Source organism: Paramisgurnus dabryanus, chromosome 12 (assembly GCF_030506205.2).
Source record: "Paramisgurnus dabryanus chromosome 12, PD_genome_1.1, whole genome shotgun sequence".
Lineage (NCBI taxonomy): Eukaryota > Metazoa > Chordata > Actinopteri > Cypriniformes > Cobitidae > Paramisgurnus > Paramisgurnus dabryanus.
The window spans coordinates 24918079-24940068 of NC_133348.1; the positions used below are offsets into that span (position 1 = coordinate 24918079).

Here is a 21990-nt window from a genome sequence, read left to right on the forward strand (position 1 = left end):
ACCCCCTCTTTGAACACATTTCCTTTAATGTGATCCTAGTGGATTATTATCCGACTCTGATGGGTATTTTACCCACCACAATGCCTCAAGTTTTAAATTAAAACTTAAGCCATTTAAACACAAACTTATTTGCTCCCCTAACATTCAACAAACAACACATACTTTGGGAACAGCAAGGGAAACTTTAGCCCAATTTTATAGTTAGCCAATATTGGTGGCTCTGCATTCTTGTTACTTTTGGAATATATTGAGATGAGTCATATAAAAAAGATTTGACTTGTCGAAAACCCAATAAAACAATGCCTAAATAATATTACACAGCCTCTCTTTCCATGGATTCTGTATATTGGATAGTCAAGGTTATTGAAACAATATTCCCCAAATCTTTTTACTATTATAGACCGGGGTTGTTGCCTTGTGCATTTATCTGTGCTGTGTATTTTTCCACACAAGATCTCACCTTCACAGTCTACTTTATGCCTCAAACACCCCACCCACACACAAGCTTATAGGGTAACAGTAAGTTGATAAATACAGCTCACCTGTATTTTCCATATTTTTGAGAGTTCATCCAATGAGAGCTTACTGCCCAACAGCTCAATAATTCCCTTAATTCTGTCACAGTACTGGGCCTGGTCAATGTTTCCTATAGGGGAGGGAGGGTGTGAGAAATAGAAGAGAGAGAGAGAGAGAGAGAGAGAAAGATTACCAGAGCAGATGAAATGAAAGTGTAAAACAGAAAGCAAAACTATTTCATAAAGAAAAACAAATGCATAAAAGTGAAAGGTACTAAAAACGAAAGAGAAAGTGTGAGACTTGACACAAATGTGCTGGTGATCTGCTTCATGACAAAGGGGATATTTTGTCTGGCTTTTAAACACAAGTAATAGGCTTTGTTTTTACCCTTTGCTAATCTCACCAGGGTTGTCAAGTGCCCCCGAAGAAAATGTATATTAAACTGAATCAGAGATCATCTTACCTTCCAAAGCTATTGAGAGAACGGAGTTTTCTACCAGCCAGTCCAGCAATCGGTCCGTGTCAATAGCGTTCTTTACAGTTTTAGAAACTGTGCTTTCCTCAATGAGTTTGGTGACCTATAAGCACAGAGCGATCAATATGAATTCAAACATGACTTTTAAAAAGCACAACTTTAATGCATATGGACAGGACTGTGAACCTCTTTGAGGGAGTTCATCTTGGCACTGAAGTGAGGGGTCTTGAGCATTCGAAGGAGAATGTCCAGCCGAAGATCATCCACAACATTCACCAGCTCCCGCTGGAAACGCATGCACAGGAGCTTAATGGCCGACAAGAGTTCTGGAATACTCACCAAACGCTGTGGGAAAAAAAACAGGAATAAACACAGGGTGTTTTAAAGTCGTGCAAAATCATTTCAGAGAATTGTGGAGTTACACAGTTAAACAGTTTTTTCCGCATTTCTATGCTCGGGAATAATTGGGGGGTGGGCTAAAACTGTGGCTTTCCGTCAAGTGGGTGTGGTTTCAGTGCCGATAGCAGACACATCCCCAGCATTTGAGAGCAGAGAATCCTGTCTGTTTTTTAAAGATTTTGATAACTTATTTTATTTACTTGGTGGTTTTTAAATTATTTAAATTTGTCTGTGTGGTTAATAACCCATTTTTCGGTGGTGTGACAAACTGAGAACACATTTAATATTCTTTACTCTGACTTCAAGGTTTCTTGATGTTTGGAAATGTTTGCTTATTTTAATAGGATCAAAATCATAACAATAGGAAGAAATTTACAGCCGAAGTCGAAAGCGCGGAAAGTAACATGTGAATAAAAAAACAACAAAGTTGGTAAACATTTCGTATACAAACACTTTATAGTTAAAATTTCCATAGTAATTCATTTGAGATTGGCCAATAAGCAAGCCTCCGACCTATGTTCACAATGATCAATAGTTTTTGTGTGCCAGAAATCTGCCAAAATTTTAAACCCTGTGTAAAATAGGGTACAGATTGTTTAATTTCTGCACCACTAAATCAAAATACAAAATTATGATAGACACAAAAACTCCTGCCATCTGCTGGCTAAAGAGATAATGTTGACATTTCAAGCTGATTGAAATTCCTCAGACAAACTAGGGGCAATGTTTTTAAAATGCATATTGCATTTGTCTCTGCATTTTAAGTGTGCAGAGAAGAATCTTACCAATAAAAAACATTATCAAAGCACAGAAAACTTATTATAGATGTCTTACCTTGTCTTTTAGGTCTTTTTCCTCTAGGTTTTGGACATATGTTATCATCTTATGGATTACTGGATCCAACATGGGCTACAAAACACAAACACACATCAAATGCATTACAGGTAGGGGTGTAACAATACATCATGCAATTTTGCTTGCTATGCTTCTCAATGAATTATGGTGAAATGCCGCTACATCCAAAAGCCAGAGGGTGCTCTCGTGCAGAAATGCAATATGCGCCACAGAAGAACCACCTCTACACAGGCAGCTCCAGAAAATGTGTAACCATATTTTATATTGCTGTTCTTCAAACATTTAGAGGTATTTTCATAATATTTAACAATATTTATAATGATTATGTTTGAGGAGTGTTGCCTTTTTAAATGCATGTTATAAACGACTTGAAATGTAATTTCAGATTGATCGCGAAATATCATTACACACTAATTACAGGTAACATGCAGTGGCTAAAAAGATTAAAATCCTCAATAAAATAATAGATAATAGATCCTCCATAACATGCAGCTACTAATTTACACATCAGTTGTATTAATCATGAAAAACTCACCTGTACCAGGCTGGAGTTGAGGTATTCTGCACAAACACCAAGCGGCTGAACCAGAGCTGATACACACTGTGAAAAAACACATACACAAACGTTTTACTCTGACCCCTTAAATAAAAGCATCAAAGTATGGATCTTAAGTTTTAGCTCAAAATACCCCACAGATTATTAGTTATAGCATGTTCAAAATGCCCCTATTTGGGTGTGAGCAAGAAAGCGCGATTTTTATGTGTGTACCTTTAAATGAAATTGAGCTATAGCTTCTCACTTCCTTACCAACAGAGAGTGAGCGCTTTCGGTCAAAAATAGATCATATTCTTTTAAAAACAGTCCAAGAAAATAGTATCTTTAGCCCCATTAGCGCCACAGTATGCTAACAAACTCATTATAAAAGCTTTTGGGTAACCAGTCAGTCAGTGGCTGTGGGCGGGGCTTTATCAGTGTGACGTCACATTAACAAGAAAATCAATATAGCATGTCTAATGAGGCTGCTTTGGTTTAATGGGGATTAAAAAAAGAAGAAGAAGAGGATGCATTTTTTCATTGTAGGGTTGATGTGTTCACACACTGCCAACACACAGTTATGTCCAAACACCTTGTAAAGCATAATATGTGACCTTTAAAGGAAAAGTTCACCTATAAAAAACTGTCACGACTATTCAATCTCTTATAGCAAACACATGTCTACTATTTTTTACTGAACACAATGAGAGACATTCAGAAAAAACTTTTTGCTATACAATGAAAGTAAACAGCTATACAATTTCATTGCTATACAACAAGAGTAAACAGTGACTAAGGGTGAGAATATCCTACTACGCTCCTTTTGTAAAAATGTTTTATATAGGGTTGAACAGCATAAGTGTGAGAGGCTATAACAAATTTTTAATTTGTAGGTGAACTATCCTTTTAATAGTACCACATCAACCACAAAATAAAACATTCAGCTGTGTGTAATATTTTAAAGTTACACTGTAGTCAATAATTTTGTCCTTGTAAATCATCATTAATCATCAAATTGAAACATTTCTATGCCTTAAAATAGCTTGAATGTAACTCGACACCCTTGCCCAATCTAAGCCAGATCAAAGCCAGTCAAACTCCATGACTTCTCCCTGACCTTCACTGAATAAAAAGCTGAACTTCCATGACCAAGAATTCACAAATACAAAATGAAGATTTTGTAATCAAGCAGGAATCAGGAGCACCATTGACTTGCGTAGTAAAAAAATACACTGGAAGTCAATGGTGCTCCAAAACTGTTTGGTTACAAACATTGCTCAAAATATCTTTATACAGGTTTTTAACAACTTGGAGTCAATGATGAATAAACAGGGTACTCACGGGTCATGGAATTTCTGGAATATCATGGAATTTTAAAAGGTCCATTCCAAACAAGTCAGGAAAATGTATATTTTTTTGTCCAAGTCATTGAATATCATGGAATTTTAGTTTCCATTTATTAAAATGTAATTTTTTTATACCATATTTTTTTTGTTTCACATACTTTGTGTATTGTTATTGTATAGTTACAGTATATGTATATATATTAATACAAGATTGGAACTTAATGGTGAGTAAATGACGACAGATTTTTTTTTTTTGGTTAACTATTACTTTAAGCAATATTAAAAACATAAATTTTACAATACGGGGCTTTACCTGCCACAAAGTCAGGGATTATTACAGCATTTACACAAGGTGCCATTGGGTCTCTTTTCCTCTCTCTCTTTTCAAAGCTGTATGCCAGCACAGAGAAAGCACTTATGAATCAGTCCACTGTTCAGAATCAAATGACTTGAATGAATGAATGAATGAATAAATGAGTCTCAGTGGAGAGAGACTCAACTCACTCTCTCTCTCTCTCTCTCGCTCTCCTTTTGCATGCTTTAATGACATATACTTAAATGGATACTGTAGCTGAGAATACCTTCATGATTTAAGCTTAATCACATGCCTTTACGTTAGCACAGTGGGACGCGTCGCTGTCGGTCAAAAGATTTCCCTTGCATCCAACTTCCTGTTTCCTGTGTTAAAGCTATTAATATGCAAATCCTAAATCAAAGCATCTTTCCCTGTCGCCAGCTCCATCTCTCAGCCCTGGCACCCATAACATACTAATGCTCACCTTCAAAAGACTAGCGGGAAGAACCGAACACAAGGCGACTTCACAGCTTTAATACAAAGGAGAGTTTTGTATTTACATGCTTGCTTTAAGGTTAAAGGACAAGTTCGGTATTTTACACTTAAACCCCTGTTTTCAGATTATTTTTGATGAAATAGAACGGTTTTGACTGAAATGTGGACATATGATGCTGGCCCGAGAATTTTCGGTTTCTGTTGTATCAGCCCCCACCCTCACAATGGCTGTTTAGGTGCACTGGAACAATCCTTCCTAAAATGCATTAAACTTTCGTTTACAAAGACGTGAAACCCACCGAGTGGTCAGGGGTGTTCACTGATATGCTCACACAAAAATCGCTGCAAAATATGCTTTCCAAGAAGTTTTTTACCATTCGTTGTAAACTTGTGGACCTATTTTTCCAAACGCCTCACACCCGTATATTCTTCCACTGAGAGCTTGAATAATAGACACTCCAGCCCAGTAGGTGGCGATAATCCACATTTGCCAATTGCAGGAATACAAACAACGTTCCCGGCGCGGAGTTATACCGTACCTCACAGCACATCTAACACAAGTCAATGGAGTTGGACAAAAACTACTATAAAACCTTCAATCATTCTATGTCACCTTTAACATATCAGATGTTAATAACTGATCGCCTTATGCAAATAACCTAGGCAGAATCAGCCAATTACGTTTAAGTAATTAACATTCTGGGCTGCAACCAAAAATTCAAGATGAACTTAAAAAACGAAAAATATTTAGAGTGAAAAAAGTAAAAATAGTAAAATCTAGTTAAAATCTATTTTAACCATATGCTTTATTAAAAAAACCTTTTGTGCAAGCTATGAGGGAAATGTTTTATCTCTTACCAAAATTCTGGGCTAAAACTAAAATTCAAGATGCACTAAAAACAAAAAATTACTTGCAAGTAAAACACAAAACAATCTAGTTAAAAAAATAGGCAAACCATGTTTTATTAAATATACCATCAAACATTTATGTTAGCTATGGGGCAAATTTTTGAATATTTTCTGTCAGTTATGCACTTTAAAATCAATCAGGATGCACTTTTAAAATAAATATTTATAATAGTTTTTCAGTCAAAAAGTTACTATCCCTATTTTCTATCAGTTTGCCTGGGTCTATCATGCATTAGGAAATTAAATCATTGTGGGTTTTTCAAACCCCATCATTACCTTTAAGGGCTTGATGAGAAAAGAATGGTTAATGGTGTCTGTGTGTTTATAATTGGCCTTGATGCTCTTGGGGTTTTATTTTGCCTATAGGAATGAGGCATCTCTCCTCTCTATCTTCCCTTGCTTCAGCTCTTTTCTCACTCTCTGATGTGTGTAGGATGACATGTGATGATGAGAAACACTTCTTATGCTCTTTAGCACTCAGCTATAATAAAATCTTTGCACTCGTTCAACTCTCTCTCTCTTTTAGACTCATCTATGCCTCTGTCAAACGCTTGATCTGATTGCACGTGAATTATCCATTAATTTCTATGTCATTCCATAAGTGGGGTTTGAGCCCTGCATGAAGTGAGCCATTAACACCGTGCCCTGAAGTCACTTAAATATATGTGCTCCAGTGGTTGGTTTCATAATAAAATGGAAATTGGGTAACAATAGGATGGGGCTATTCAATGACGACGCTTAAATGAGTTTTCAATCTTACCCCAATCTCTATCTCGTCCTGGTTGAGCTTGCACTGGATGGCCGTGAAACCTCCCATCTCTCCGAACTGCAGATGACAGCAAAAAAAAAGTTAAATGCAAGTTATGCAGTGGAATAATATAAAGTTACCACAAAAACATTATAAAAAACATGAAAAAATATATTTTATTATTAGTGGATATATAAAGTCACAAAGATGAATCCAAAGGTGTCACATTAACTATGCTCCATAATGTTTTGACAAAAATGCATTCAAATACCATGTGTCAACATTTTGATCACTAAACTTCCTGCTCTAAAACTTGAAATGTAAAATATTTTGGAAATGTTTTACTTGAAAGGTGTGCTTGTGGTAGTTTCTGACCTCAAATATTTTCAATTTGTATGCCACTTGGTTTGACATTTGGTAATTTAACCCAAAAACAATCATATATATTTTATATGTGGCTTTAGCATCCTAAAATGTTACGAGGTCACTATTTTTGTCACCCAGTGTGTGTGCTTGAGAAAATTCTTACCCGGTTCACTAAGTCCACCAGCCAGCCGTGAGGCTCCTGTCCAATCATAACACAAAGACAAATGATAACCGGTTAATCTCTTCATACATCCTGATAATTTGCTACTTCCTTTGCTAATAATATGAATTGCTAGGATCAGAGTATGCAAATTAAAGCATGGTATTATACAGAGCTTGCTCAGAATACCTTGATACACACTTTTACACTTTTTAATGTAGCAGATGCTTTTATCTAAAACAACTTACAAAAGTGAAAGCATTTAAAGGGATAGTTCACAAAAAAAAAAAATTAATTCGTCACCTCACCCGTATTATTGTAAACCTGTATGAGTTTTCTTATTCTGTTAATAATAATTAATAATAAATAAAGGTAAGCACACAGCTGACGGTACACATTGACTTTTTATATAGTAGGAATAAAAATACTATGCAAGTCAATGGGTACAATCAACTTCATGATTACCATAATTTATTAAAATATTGTCTTTTGTGTTCATCAGAAAAAAAGATACTCATACAGGTGGGTGAATAAATGATGACCGAGTTTTTATTTTTGGGTAAACAGTTCCTTTAACTCTTTCCCCGCCATTGATGAGTTAACTCGTCAATTATGAAAAAAATGCTTCCCTGCCAATGAAGAGTATTTCCGCAATACAGCAACTGCGACCACTTATGCAACCCGGAAGTAATGCCTCACGTGAAAGAGTAAGAACTCTGTGTAGGTTTTGAGGATCTCGCTATTATCTCAGGTTTTTCCTCAAAAATTTGAAGAAACCTACCGATATTTGAAATGCGATAAAAAGGGAATTAATGATGGTAGGATGAAATTTTTTGTTTAAAAGCAGATGGTCTGTTTTCATTTGATATATTGTATGTTTTTATAATTAAAGAAGAACATTTTCTGGAAGGCATTAAACTTTTGTGAAAATCATGAAAAATGCTGGTGCTGGCTTAAAAAAAAACACAATGGTGGGGAGTTAACATTTGGTATAGGACCCAACAATAAGCATAAGCGTTATTCGGATGGAATTCGTTTTACGGGGGTAGATGATAGTAATGCAACTTTACCACAGAAATTTCAGTAAAACATTCAGAAGTGAACGAGGTAATTTGATTATGCAGCGTCATCACGTGCTTCCTGTTATCAGAGTAAAAAACTTGATATTGGACCAGGGAGGAAACACTGCGTTTTATTTCGGTTTGGGGAAAACATCAGTTTCAGAAACAGTTTAAGAGCATGATGCAAAACCATTAGGGATGCACCGAATATTCGGCCACCGAAAATTTTCGGCCGAAAATAGCCCAAAAGAGCATTTTCGGCTTTCGGCCGAAAGACTTTTATCACCGAAACAATACGGCCGAAATGTTGTGATGACGCAAACAGAAACCGCGCCCTGCACGTGCTTGTCTGAAGCAACATGTATGCGGCGTGGATGTATTTAACCGCAAAAAGGCGCTAAAGTACGCACAGAGGCACATACGGTTGTGTCCGGTCCAGACGTGATCATCACAGTGAGTACGGCACGCCCTTCAAAGATCAGAACTCTTGATGTGTAAACTTTAGAGAGAGTCGCGCAAATGTGTCTCATACTGTATAGTCCATTAACATACATGTGCCGAATAAAGCAATGAAAAACAACGTAACGTTTTTATGCTGCGCTGTTTGGGATTCGCCTTCGTTCTCTGTGTGCGCGCGCGTTTCAGTGCCCTCAATAGTGCACACACGAGTAAGACGCAAACAAGCGAACTTAAAATCTTTCTGTTATTGACAGGGCACATATAAACAAAATTATCTCCAAAGTATTCTTTTTCTAATAAAAACATTTGTTTATGTCTTAAGTGTATGTATAGATTACAGTCATAAACCAGTCTCTGCTTATTTAAAGAGACACCTCAATTACTTAAGTCTAACAAAGAGACAAATAGCTCTAAAAATAATAATATATTTAATTTATACATTAAAGACAGTGACTCGTTTAATTCGATTTCTGTACCTAATGCTAATGTTAGCCCTTATTAATGTGCAGCTTTGTTCTTTTTTATAAATGTTTGTAATTTCTTTATTTGTTATTAGATTTTCCCCACCCCCTTTTTGCTGATCTGAAAAATAATCCGATCCATGCCTCAAAAACTGTAATGTGATCTGAACCGTGAGTTCTGTGATCTGTCACACACCCCTAGTAAAGGTAGTACACAGTGATAGCCATAAATGCATTTGTACTAATAATTGGCATAATAATTTATTTCAGTGTTTCGGTTTCGGTTTTTCGGCCTTGGTTTCCTCATTTTCGGTTTTCGGTTTCGGCCAAGAATTTTCATTTCGGTGCATCCCTAAAAACCATACAATATGGGAACACATTTATCGAAAAGTTTTAAGTAAATGTCTAAAAGTAGTTAAAGATTATGGAGACTGGGGAAAAACTGAAAGAGAGAATCAACTACTTGACTTGTTTTACCGCCAAGAATGCAAGTGAGTGCTTCTTCAAGAGCTTATTTGAAAAAAACATGCAAAATTACAGGAAATTATATATTGTATATTATATCAGTTTATTATAATCATATATTGTATATTATAAACGTGTATATTTACAGCTGGTCTATTCACACGGGATTAGTATTACCTGAGGTAATTTCTTTTTACAAAAGGTTAAAGTCGTCTTAAAGATTACTGACACGGAGCATTCGGACGGGACTAAAATCACTGAAAAGCTATGATAAAAATGTTTTACTACACCTCTCTATGTAAAACGAATACCGTCCAAATAGTGCTATAGTCTACAAAGCAGTTTACAAGTAAAACCATTCTGTAATTCAAGTAGAAAACATTATCTGATTCATGTTCATAAATAAGGTCAATAGTGTGCCGCAGGGTTGACATATTTTTGTAGGCCAACCCTGAAGTTAGCGGGACACTGGTTCTCTGGCCAAAAAGCCTATACATTTTTCCCATAAAATTTTGGATTATCGCATAAAATAAGCTTTGTGTTTTTAAAAAAACAGTTTATAACACATACACCAGGGCTCAACATAAAGGACTGCCTGGTGGCCCGGGGGAAGCGAGAGAGACGTTCGGGCAAGCAAAAAGTATTGTCACTTGCCCAAATGAGCCAGTGCCTTACCCTCAGTCACTAAAATATATTTTCATCAATGTATATTATTTAACATCTTGGAAGCAGACCTTTACTTGGGTAAAACATGACAAGAGAAACAATGCAATATTTTGCACAATTTGCTGTCGGTTTACAGGTAAAGCAGAAAACTTGGGAGCCTTTTTCGTTGGAACATGTCTGTTGTATATGTATACAATCATATTTGACTTTTGAATTATTATTTTTAAATATGTGACACTGACATTTTTTGCGGGGGCAGTGAAAATTTTGGCAGGGCAAGTGAAAACCTGAACCACTGGCCCGACCGGGCCAGTATAAAAAAATTTTGTCCAACATGATTTGTGATTCTTTTGTGATCACTTTTGAAGTCGAAATGCGTATACTAGAAAAACATTTTGACTTTAAAATTAATTTGTGGCGTTAAACTGTAAAAACTGTTGGACGAAAGGTGTAAATATAATAAACTTTTGTTAAACACAGAGATTTTTTGGCGATAACCCAAAAGTCGATGGGAAAAATAAAAGGGCTTTTTAGCAAGGGAACCAGTATCCCCCATCCTTCTGGGGTTGGCCTACAAAAATACATCATCCCTGCGTCACTATCCGGTAGGACTTTATTGTTTGCTAAGAAAAACACTGTCACAATTTTATGCACGCATCCTACAATCTAAAAAAAAAAAGTTTTTCTGTCATTCAGCATTGAAGAGGCACACATAAACACAGCATATGTAACTCAGAATACCTTCTGGTAGCTGGAGCTTGGAGAAACGGCAAACATGCTGTCCTCCCCAAAAACCTCTGCCCAATTCCTCTGACACGCCTTCATCCGATTCTTAAAGTGATACTCGTTGTCAGGGTTAAAAGCCTGTCAATCAAACAACACCAAAAAAAAAAATAATATTCATGCAATATTTCTACTTTTGTTCTCCACTCGAAACAAAACCAATACATACAGGACTGGAATTACAAACTATTTCTTAAACCCCAAGGTCACCGTAGTAAGCTAAGGTCAGATATTTGGGATCTACTGTACATATAGTCACTAGTGTTTAACAATCTAAAGGTTTTGTGTACCATAGTAAGAACTCCCATGAGACCGACAGGTATGGGGTCCTGTTTGACCCTCTCAGCGACCAGATCCACCAGCAGCATCAGCATGTTGTAGATACCCTCATGAATCTCCGTTCCCCACTTGTGCACGGCACTTGATGTCAGTAACTACAAGACAAAATGAGATCTTAATTATTAACATCATAGTTCATCTTAATGTTCTTCTGATAGTTTGCGTACAAACCTTTTTGAAGGCCTCGGGCATACACCTGTCAATGAACCGCTTACAATTCTCATCTGCATCAGCAACACCTAAAAAGACATTGGAAAAGATTTCAGATATTTATTTTTGAGTGTGCATCCACACACAGTGACACATCCATGCAACAATTGTATCAAAATTGGCATTACACACAACACCAATAAGAGCTCACCCAATCTGGCCAGACACGTGGAGGCGATGAGGCACTTGCCGAGTGATTCCTCTCTCTTGTACGGGATGGACCAGTGATCGGTGAACACTCGGCTCTCCAGTTCATACAGGTTAGTGGTAGGAAACTCCACACTGTTCCCAGAACAGTTCCCATTCTCATCATTACTTCGCTATTAGAGAAATACAGAGAGAGAGAAAAGGGTGTCAGAATATAACCACCTACACTTACTCTAACCTCATTTGGTCTTTTAAATTAAATGAATATGCTTTAAAGGCTACAGACAGAGCCAGAGAGACAGGAAACCAGCGGTGTTATTTGAACCTTCATCATTGATGATGTAAGGATGTTCACTAACCACTGAAACAAAGCCCTGAGTTTGCAGCTGTCTCATAACAAGTATTCAGATTTATGAGTCACAAGAATTTTGTTTAGCAATGAATTGTGGGATTTACAATTTAACATTGGAAAGGATTAACATATTAATGTAAGATTGTATAAATGTCAGACATGGTCATGAACCGCTTGAAAAACCTCAAAATAAAGCCAATGCAATTTAACATCCACACACATCCCAAACTATTGATTTGGCTTTTAGATTAGCTTGAATTGAATATAAACTGCAACACAATCACTTATTTATTTACCTTACTAACAACAATATAACTGTAGTCTGTAAGGTCATCAATTATTAAACCTGACTGATTGCCTATTCAAGTAAAGGAAGCAAATCAATATGTTATGATAAATAATGAGTTGTCCGATACAGGTTTTCAATGGCTAATATCTAAAGAGCAGGTTGAACAATGGTTGATGTAATATATGGTCTAAAATAAATTATACAGTTAGAAAAAGTACGCAAAATTCTAGATTTAAAAAATTAAATAATTATTTGACACAATATTTGGTCAAATATCGATTATTTTATTTATTTATTTATTTCTTAAAGTGTAAAGAGAAATCAAAGATGTGTTCTGAGTTTGTCATACTATCGATGATAGTCAGACATAGAGCCGATAGCGGCCCTTCATAACTATAGTTGGCATGTTTGCACATTATAGTTTTAAATTATCATTATTATCATCATCATAGTTTCACATTAGCATGCGCTAAGCGTGCTTGTTATTTCATTGTAATGCACACGACTCGGACTCTCTCTCAAACCTGAGCTTGTACTGCTCGCAACTCGGACTCTCTCTCGCACCTGAGCTTGTAATGCGTGTGACTCGGACTCTCTCTCGTACCAGAGCTTGTAATGCGCACGACTCGGACTCTCTCTCGCACCAGAGCTTGTAATGCGTGTGACTCGGACTCTCTCTCGTACCCGAGCTTGTAATGCGTGTGACTCGGACTCGCTCTCGCACCTGAGCTTGTAATGCGTGTGACTCGGACTCTCTCTCGTACCCGAGCTTGTAATGCGCACGACTCGGACTCTCTCTCGCACCAGAGCTTGTAATGCGTGTGACTCGGACTCTCTCTCGTACCCGAGCTTGTAATGCGTGTGACTCGGACTCGCTCTCGCACCTGAGCTTGTAATGCGTGTGACTCGGACTCTCTCTCGTACCCGAGCTTGTAATGCGCACGACTCGGACTCTCTCTCGCACCAGAGCTTGTAATGCGTGTGACTCAGACTCTCTCTCGCACCTGAGCTTGTAATGCGCACGACTCGGACTCTCTCTCGCACCAGAGCTTGTAATACGCGAGGCTCTGACATTTCCTTGCACTAGAGAGGTGTTTACGCATGCAGGAGTTTAAAACCATTGAGTGTGTTGTTCCCGCTTCCTGACATGCAGGAAATTTCAGAGCGCCTGGCCATTAATGAAGCGCTCGAATCAATGGCATCAGGTTTAAGAAGGTTGCGGTCGTGACAGTGTTGCCAGCTGCCCTTAAGAGTAAATCAGCTTCTTTTTTGTCTACCAATCCAGTGGCTTGCCATAAATAATATTTTTAACAAATAAATAAGTAAACTATTGCCTCACCCCCAATATTATCATGTGTCTGCGATCTCACAGGCTGACGATAGGACGATCTCACTATGGGGCACATCGCGCAACACTACCACCCAGCCAAATGAAAAAAATAAAAACCAGCAAATAAATAAAATAACATCAAAATCTGGAGAAAATATAAGCAGCATTCTCTACTCTCAAGCGCTGGGGAAGTGTCCGATGTCGAGGCTGAAACCACGCCCACCCACGGAAAAACCGTTGTGCCTTTCGAATACCTCTACAACCTTAATGGGTGTTTCCGACTGGGTTAGAGGCAGGGCCATGCTTAGTGGCTATTGTGTGTCATGGAGCCACCGTTTTAGCCCCGCCCAAACAATCCTGAACACAGAAATGTGGAAAAACTAACAACATGACTCCACATTTCAATAATACATAGTTCACAGTCTTTGTAACGGGTAAAAGCAAATCATTACTAATGTTTATAATGTGTTTATAACCAATTCTCTGAAAATGACTTTACATGGACTTTAACACACACTCCACACAGAAAGACCACCTGACACCGCTGGTAATTTTGAAGTGGCCAAATGTCAGATTATCTGAGACGGTCAGTGAAATTGAACAAACTAAACAAAACATATGATAAGTATCGATCAAAGCCTTGAACCATTTCATAGTAAACAAAATATGAATTTTATTTATTTACGTCATCGGTTTAGTACAGAAGCTAGTAGGCGCGTTTTTCATTGAGTGCAAAATAAAATATGCTATGCTACAGGCGTAACATAATACAAACTTAAACACACAGGGACTTAAATGGCCCTCTGATCATCAGCACACAAGCTGTATTTGATTACATTGTAAAGAGCTGAACATTGAGCAAACAGGAAACAGTTTTGTTAGAGTATTATTATTATACAAGACATATGCTTGCCCTTGAGTTAGTGCAATAAATGAATGTGCATTTAGAGAGAGTGGAGGTCACCTTCTTTCTTTCTGCTCCTGAGGGAATGTTGCATGTGACATTCACAAGTCCTAGAGACCATTGTTCTAACTCAAACACGGATTGATTGTGGTTAGGGATGCTTGCCTCCCTGTGGGCAGGGTCTAAGTTCAGGGGTTAAGTTAAGGTTCTTGGGACCTCATGAACTTCCGCTGATACTAATTACTTATTGAAGAGTCATCATAAGAGCAGGTTGGGCTTAAACTGAGAGTAGAATTCAAGATAGGGATGATTGTATACATTGTCAACGCACATAAGAAGCGTTTATAACCAGGAATGATAGCTATAACATAGCATCACACCAACAGGCAATAATGTTATGGTTTCTTCATTTTAGTGTCTAAGTTTGATTTCAATCTATGACCTTACCGAGTCAATATTAAAGATATCACGGTATCATAAAGATAACATATTGTTCCTCTGTATCTTTATTATTTTAGTTGTGGTGTGGACTTCACTACTATTTCATTTGTTAAATGATTTTATATTAAATTTAATATTGTGAGCGCACCGCCCAAGTACAGCCTATGTATGGGAAACACTGTAATGTAGTAATCCTTACGTATTTGTTCAGTTTTATGCGTTTCATGCGAGCTGAGGCAAACTATCCCTTTTGTTTAAAATATAACCCGCTGCATCTTGGCGGCTCTCTGTCCAAAGTCAGATCACTAGCTAGTAATCCTGTTTATGATATGCATTACAAGGAGTTGTAGCAATACATCCCTCGTGTTTAAAATATAAATCGCATTCCGCTGGACCCATGTTTTTAAAGGCACCTCTGAGAGGTTTATTTTCCCCCTTGACAAGCCGACCGGACGTGACATGGGGGCGTGGCAGCATCGACGATCCCATTTTTTAATACAAAGTTCGAGGTTCTGACTTAATTTCGAAATCGTGACACCTTTAGTATACAACAATGGCGGCGCGTTGAATACAAACGGGATCCTAGTTTTCCTTATCTACTTTGTACTTCGTGATCAACAAACAAACAAAAACAAAATAAAACTATAATGACATTGATAAAACTTTGGTGGTTTTCTGTGGTTGGGAAGAAACGTAAGCCACTCGAGTGATGGAAAAATTTTATTATAACCTAAAGATGCTCTATTAAAGTTTGTAACAGAAAATAGTGATTTTTATTTTGTCACTTTCCTTGTATAGAAAACCATACCGAAATTAGTCAAAATAGATTAATGGACTCTATGCACGGCGGTGCTTGACGTATTTCCGGTGAAATCTCAGGATGCTGGACTACTTCCGCCAGTCATAGAGCTCAATGATATTCAGGAACGTTGGTTGCCAAAATAGCCAAAATAACACTGCAAATTTTGTTGATGGTTGTTTAATTTACATAGAAATAACTTATACTTCACATTTAATACCACAATGACATTTAAACGTATGAAAGTATATTTTTATAGACGGGAGAACCGAACTTCTAGCCACCACTGGTGTGTGTCATAGTGTTTACAGCATTAGACTCAAGCATGACAACTTCTACCCTGCTACCCTGTATCTGCATTAACACTAGTTTTAGAAAGAAATTGCACTGATAACAGTGCTATTCATCTCTTGTTGATATACTTATGAATTTTGTACAATTGTTATCATCAGTACTAGCGAAGATAACATCTGTGGTTATACAAGCAAAATGTTAAAACAGTAAAAAACGTGTATTTTGCGCATTTATGCTTTATTAATAACAAATGCAAAAGACAAATAGAAAATTCATATCAATGACAACAAGAATAACTTCAGAGAAAAATAAAACACACACACAACAAACTAAATACACAGGGTATTAAAATAAACAAACAGCACAAGAAATAAACAAATAATGGAATAGATTTCTTAAATGGACTTTACCATAGTCAATAGTTCTTTTTGCGTTGTTATTTATATCCTATAAAGTTCCAAGATATGACTCAAAAATATCCAAGTAAAAATGTTTTGACAATCGACGTGAATATACAAAAAAAAAGGTATTAAACGTCACATTTAATATAAGTTCTGCTGCAGTTCGTGTTGCTTTTTCCTCATATAGCAGTGAGATTTCATTTACGTCTTTTAATTTACCTGACACTTTAAGATAACATTACAAAGACATTAGGCTAATCCTGAATCATAAAAACAGCACAATGTAAGCTCTGCTAGTATGATGAACATATCATAATGATTACAGAGATAAGACGACTTGCAACCTTTCTCGAGTTTGCACATCTGGACAATTCTTCACACATCACAGGTTGTAAATTTGGGTAAATCCAGCAAACAACGAGTAAATTTAGCGATTCTGCCGTCACTCCGCTTTAAATCTCCCGTACCGGAAACTAAAGAGCAGCCTTGAGTCAAACGCGGAAGTTAAGCGTGCATAGAGTCCATTGCGTTTTGGAACCAAACTCTTCAAATATACTCTGTGTGTCACTGTCATATTGACAGTAAGTTAGCAACAACATCTGGCAGTCATGTGCCAATAAAGATTTAAAGAGCACCTATTATGGGATACACGTTTTTAAACATCCTTTTGTGTGTAAGTGTGCATTAGTACATGCTAACGATATTCAAAAAGTACATACCTCAAAGAAAACGATGACGCGAGTTATCGTCTCTAACGTTCGAGGACTACAAAAAACACTCGGATTGTAGGCAACAGTTTACTTCCTGGGATTAGTGACGTAGATAAGACCAACATTATCATAGTTCAGCCCTCTCTGCTTTGCTTGGGTACGCCCTCAAAGACGAGGGTGGGGAGCGCCGAGTCAGAAGAGAGCTAAAATGGCGGAGGTTGGGAGTCCCTGCTTTTACTCTGTTTGCAAACTCTTGTTTCATTGTTTAAGCGATTAAATCTCTCGAGTAGACGCTGTCTCTTTAGATGCGAGGGCAAAATAGCACTTTATGGACTTACACAGAGGACATCATGTTTAATACGGTTCCGGAAAAATCCAGTCAGAAGTTGTTCACGGAGTTTTCACAATAACTGCTTCTCATGAACCAAAGCTGGATTTGCGCGAGGTCTCCTCTTGAAAGTTGGATTACTGTGCACTTCTGGATCACAGGCTGTAAGTATTCACGTTTATTATTTGCCTTTTACTGTACGTTACGTAACCGGTAACCAGAGATTAACATAATGTGCGTGTAGAGCTAAGCTTGCAAGCTAATTGTTTTGTGTTGTAATACTGTATTTCATAAACAACGTACCATATTTACACACGTGTATGTTGAATTATGCAGACTATCGTTTTTTTTATCGATGTTGGTTTAGACATGTTTACAAACTTGCTAAGTTGCTAAGCTAAATACAAATACAAATGCCAGCTAAACTGTTACCAGTAAAATTTGTTCTCATGATCAAACTCAAGAAACTCTAAGTACAGATGATTTGTTTAAAGTTATATGTATTTTACTGTTGTATTTACTTGAAGCTTTCTTAGATTTTGAAACGAAGTAAACACGTAATGTGTGTTGCTAATGTTGGGCCATGGAATATGTAATACATTAACGTTTTAATGAATAGCCTAACGATTTACAGTCATGGTACTCTATTGTTATAATATGTCTTTTTGACTGAATACATGTTTGTTTTATTTGTCTATATCTTAGATTCGCAGCTGTACACATCCTTCTACACTGTATGCAAACATGCAACATCATAACACACAGTACAAGGAGTCAGACTGGCATATGAGGAGCAAAGGTGTGTAACACACATGATGTATTTAGCTAGTGAAACCACTACCAGTCTTAGATGTATAACTGATGATGACAAAGTTTTTTTTCTCTGCATAATAATAGGAACCCAGGCAGTAGCATCGTTTCACAATGTTTCCATCACCATCATCAGTGGATGCCTTTGCCGTCCGTAGCCTGAGATTTCAGATTTGCAGCAAAAAATTTTTGATTTTCTCATTTATTGGAATGCTGTGCAGGTATATAAGTATTTTAGTAACTTTGTTAAATAAAGTAGTATTTACTTTTACAATAAATTAATTGCTTGTTTATATTTTACAGGTATTTGTACCTTGCAGCCATCCATTACAATGTCACCAAGCCGTAACAAAAGCAGGAGGGAAAGTACAAGGCTATGTTCCCAAAACACACAAGTGACATACCGTAAGCAGTAATGTTTTATTTCAAATACATTCATAATTAAAAACTTAATGTATGAAGCAGGGAAATAAATGATCAAAACAAAAGATTTATTGACTGCAATATTTCTACAGTTATGTGGAGGATGTGATCAGGCTTGTGTTTGATGAGGTATTTGAAGATAAGCTGAAGGAAACCCCGATTCCAATGGACCTGGCATCACAGTTTGAGAGACCTTCAAAGGAGGACGTGATTGCATGCCATCTTCAGTGCAGGGGTCATCGAAAGCCAAAATTGTGACCGATCTGATCAGGAAGCTTCAAGCGTATCTGGAGAACAACACACGACAGGATGATAACCTTATAGTGTCGTCTTAAATAGCACCAGCTGACAAAGCTTTGATATGCCATTTATCTGAATAGATAGCTGTAAGAAATGAATTGAAAATTTTTTGAAAGAAGAGCACAATATGGTTACTAAAGTATGTTTATTTGTATATTGTTTAACATTTAAATATATATTTGTAATAAATAAATAAAACTTTTGACTGACTATTATATTTTCTTTAAAGTTACATCTTTTGTTCTTTTGGGTATTTTGTTACTATAATGATACTTTAGTGTTATTGGTTTAAAAATGTAATAAAACTTAATCTAGTCCTGCACCTCAAAGGCTTATAGTCGGTACAATAAATGTTCTGTGTGTAGGGATTTAGACAATTTTTGCAAAACCTGGATGATGAATCACGCAGGTAAGAGGCCCTGGAACATGTTGCATTCTCCTTAAAACCTAATAAGTAAAAACATAGCACTTATAAGTAAGCAGTTTTTCATAATAAAGTTTCCCATAGTGAAATAATGTAGAACATTCATTTCAATTAATACTTTCTTTGTGCTACATTTGGTGTTTCCATATAGTTTGCACAGTGATATAGTATGTAAACAGTCTTTTATAATACAGTTTACTATAGTAAAATAATGTTAACAAATGAAATAGTTTTATAATCATTTCAACAAATACTTTCTATGTGCTACATTTGGTGTTTCCATATAGTTTGCACAGTAATATAGTATGTAAGCAGGCGTTTTTAATAAAGTTTACTATAGTAAATAATGTTAATAAGTGAAATAGTTTTATAATCATTTCAAAAAATACTTTCTATGTGCTACATTTGGTGTTTCCATATAGTTTGTAAAGTAATGTAGTACGTTATAATTACCTTTTGGATGTCTTTGCAACACATTTTCGTCTTCGTTTAGCATTCTGGCAGAGCTAAGGACACCTAAAAAAGTTAAATCCAATCGCGTTAATTGACGGAGATCGTTTATATCGTAACGCCGTCTGAACTCTCTGGATCGAGCTTGAAGTGGTAAGGCAGTACAGACACCATCGTTTATAGAGAAATATAGCGCTTGTTTACGTTGCCTGTGACTCTCAGTCAGAACCGGAAAACCCACGCGTAGTCAGGGGCGTAACCTTTCAAACACACGCCGAACCCAGTTGACCAATAACAGTTGAGTAGTCATCTGACCAATCCGAATACACTAGACATTTTGGGAGGCGGAGACAGGAACTAAACCGAGCGTTTTCCAGACAGTGGGAAATCGGTGAGGTATGTAAGCAATTTATAAGACTCACAGTGCATTAGTTCAAGTTTTAATAACATGTATGTACTATGGGATATTACAATAACGTGCTAACGTGCTCATTTATTAGCATAATTGGTGCTCTTTAAATCTAATCTAAAGTAATATAATACAGTTTACATTCACAGCCGTCTCCCCCCGTTTAAAGCACTCTTATTTCCGAGCAAATATTTCAGTTCATTTTACTACCAGGATTCAGATGGCTATAAAAATCCACAAGGTTATATTAAAATGATCATCTAGTAAACTCATTAAGTTCACAATCAAGCCTAAAATAGACTAAACTCATATTTAACCTCCTATTAAAGCTCACATTTACATCTATAAAGAATTTTAGGTAAACAGTATCAGCGGCAACAACATAAACAAACAGCTTTTGTGGACCAAACATAACTTCCGGTAAGGGTTCCCACACCTTAGTTAACTTCAAATTCAAGGACCATCAAGGACTTTCCAGTACCAATACCCTCAATAAGACTAAATTTCAAGTGAGAGCAAGGTTACATTGTGTTACCTTTTAAGATACATTGTTACAGTTTCCTTTCGAGGGAACTTGGGCTGGCACTTTGTGTCGGTGACACTTTGGGGACGCCTGCAGGGGTAAGTGCGTCTGAATGTGTATATCAAATTCAACCAATGGTGAGGCTTAACGACAAATATAGGGTGACACGGGAGCCAGGAAGTTTATCGCTATCTGAAATTTTGCCAAAGACGGCGTTACAGAGACGCAGGAAGTATGGCAAAAGACGCAGCGTGTTGTTCCTTTCTCAGGGAACAACAGTTACAAACGTAACCCGAGACGTTTTCATGAGTCAAACACAACTATGCAAAAAAGCATTTTGGTATGAATCAACATTTGGATACGGAAGATACAAGCATTTAAAGTGAACAGTTTAGCACATGTGCTTAAAAGGCTAGAATTTTATGATATTATCCTACACTACACGGGGAATATGGATTTTTTTTTCAGAAAAAATCTTGCATAAAATAGATTCAAGCACTTTCACTGACCTGTACCTATGTATGTATATTTTCAAAAACTTCCCAGGGCCTTGATCCCCCCCCAGATTCACAAACTTTCAAGGATTTCAAGGACCTGTGGGAACCTAGACATCCGCAAAAAATCTGTAAAAACAGAGTCCATCTAAAGTAGATTATTTCTGAAAAAAAGGTACATTTTCTTAATTCAAAATAGCTAAAACCTTAACCACTACACTGAGGTAACGTTATTGTGTAAAATTAATGTATACAATGCTATCTACTAGGGCTGGGCAGTATGACAGTATATTCCGTGGAATGCAAATAAGTGGGCGTGGCTAACTCTGCCCTCCCCGCATGTTAGACTGAGTGTGACGGAGAAACATGTAAAATAATTCACTCATAAAAAAATGAATGAGTTATTTGAGTAATTTTTATAATAAGTGCCAGTGAATTTAAGTGCAAGGAGCTGCGACGCCAAATAAAGAGTTCTTCTCGCACATAATGCTAATAGTTGTGCAGTTTTCTGAACTTTAAGCAAGCTAAGACAAAACTTGAATTTATATCAGTGACACGTGCGCTGCTGGAGCAATGCTGCTTTGACGCAACATTTGCTTATAGTACAAAAATATTGAAT

The 21990-nt window shown here is 36.8% G+C and overlaps 1 protein-coding gene and 1 long non-coding RNA gene across 3 annotated transcripts in view; one reads left to right on the plus strand and one right to left on the minus strand.

Moving 5' to 3' along the window:
• The window catches only part of usp24 (ubiquitin specific peptidase 24), a 75171-nt gene that overhangs the window by 44569 nt on the left and 8612 nt on the right, over positions 1–21990 (minus strand). For both annotated transcript variants that reach the window (XM_065257309.2, XM_065257310.2), the window contains exons 2-12: positions 11695–11863; positions 11505–11572; positions 11285–11428; positions 10953–11075; positions 7103–7138; positions 6586–6651; positions 2781–2846; positions 2225–2299; positions 1178–1336; positions 980–1094; positions 543–646 (exon numbers count right to left, since the gene is read on the minus strand). In XM_065257309.2, the coding sequence (XP_065113381.1) occupies positions 543–646; positions 980–1094; positions 1178–1336; positions 2225–2299; positions 2781–2846; positions 6586–6651; positions 7103–7138; positions 10953–11075; positions 11285–11428; positions 11505–11572; positions 11695–11863 (1125 nt within the window). The remainder of the gene's footprint in view (positions 1–542; positions 647–979; positions 1095–1177; positions 1337–2224; positions 2300–2780; positions 2847–6585; positions 6652–7102; positions 7139–10952; positions 11076–11284; positions 11429–11504; positions 11573–11694; positions 11864–21990) is intronic.
• LOC135738679 (uncharacterized) lies at positions 17131–19188 on the plus strand. Its single transcript, XR_010528748.2, has 5 exons — positions 17131–17702; positions 18244–18337; positions 18436–18569; positions 18652–18753; positions 18864–19188. It is a non-coding gene; the product is annotated as an uncharacterized lncRNA (long non-coding RNA).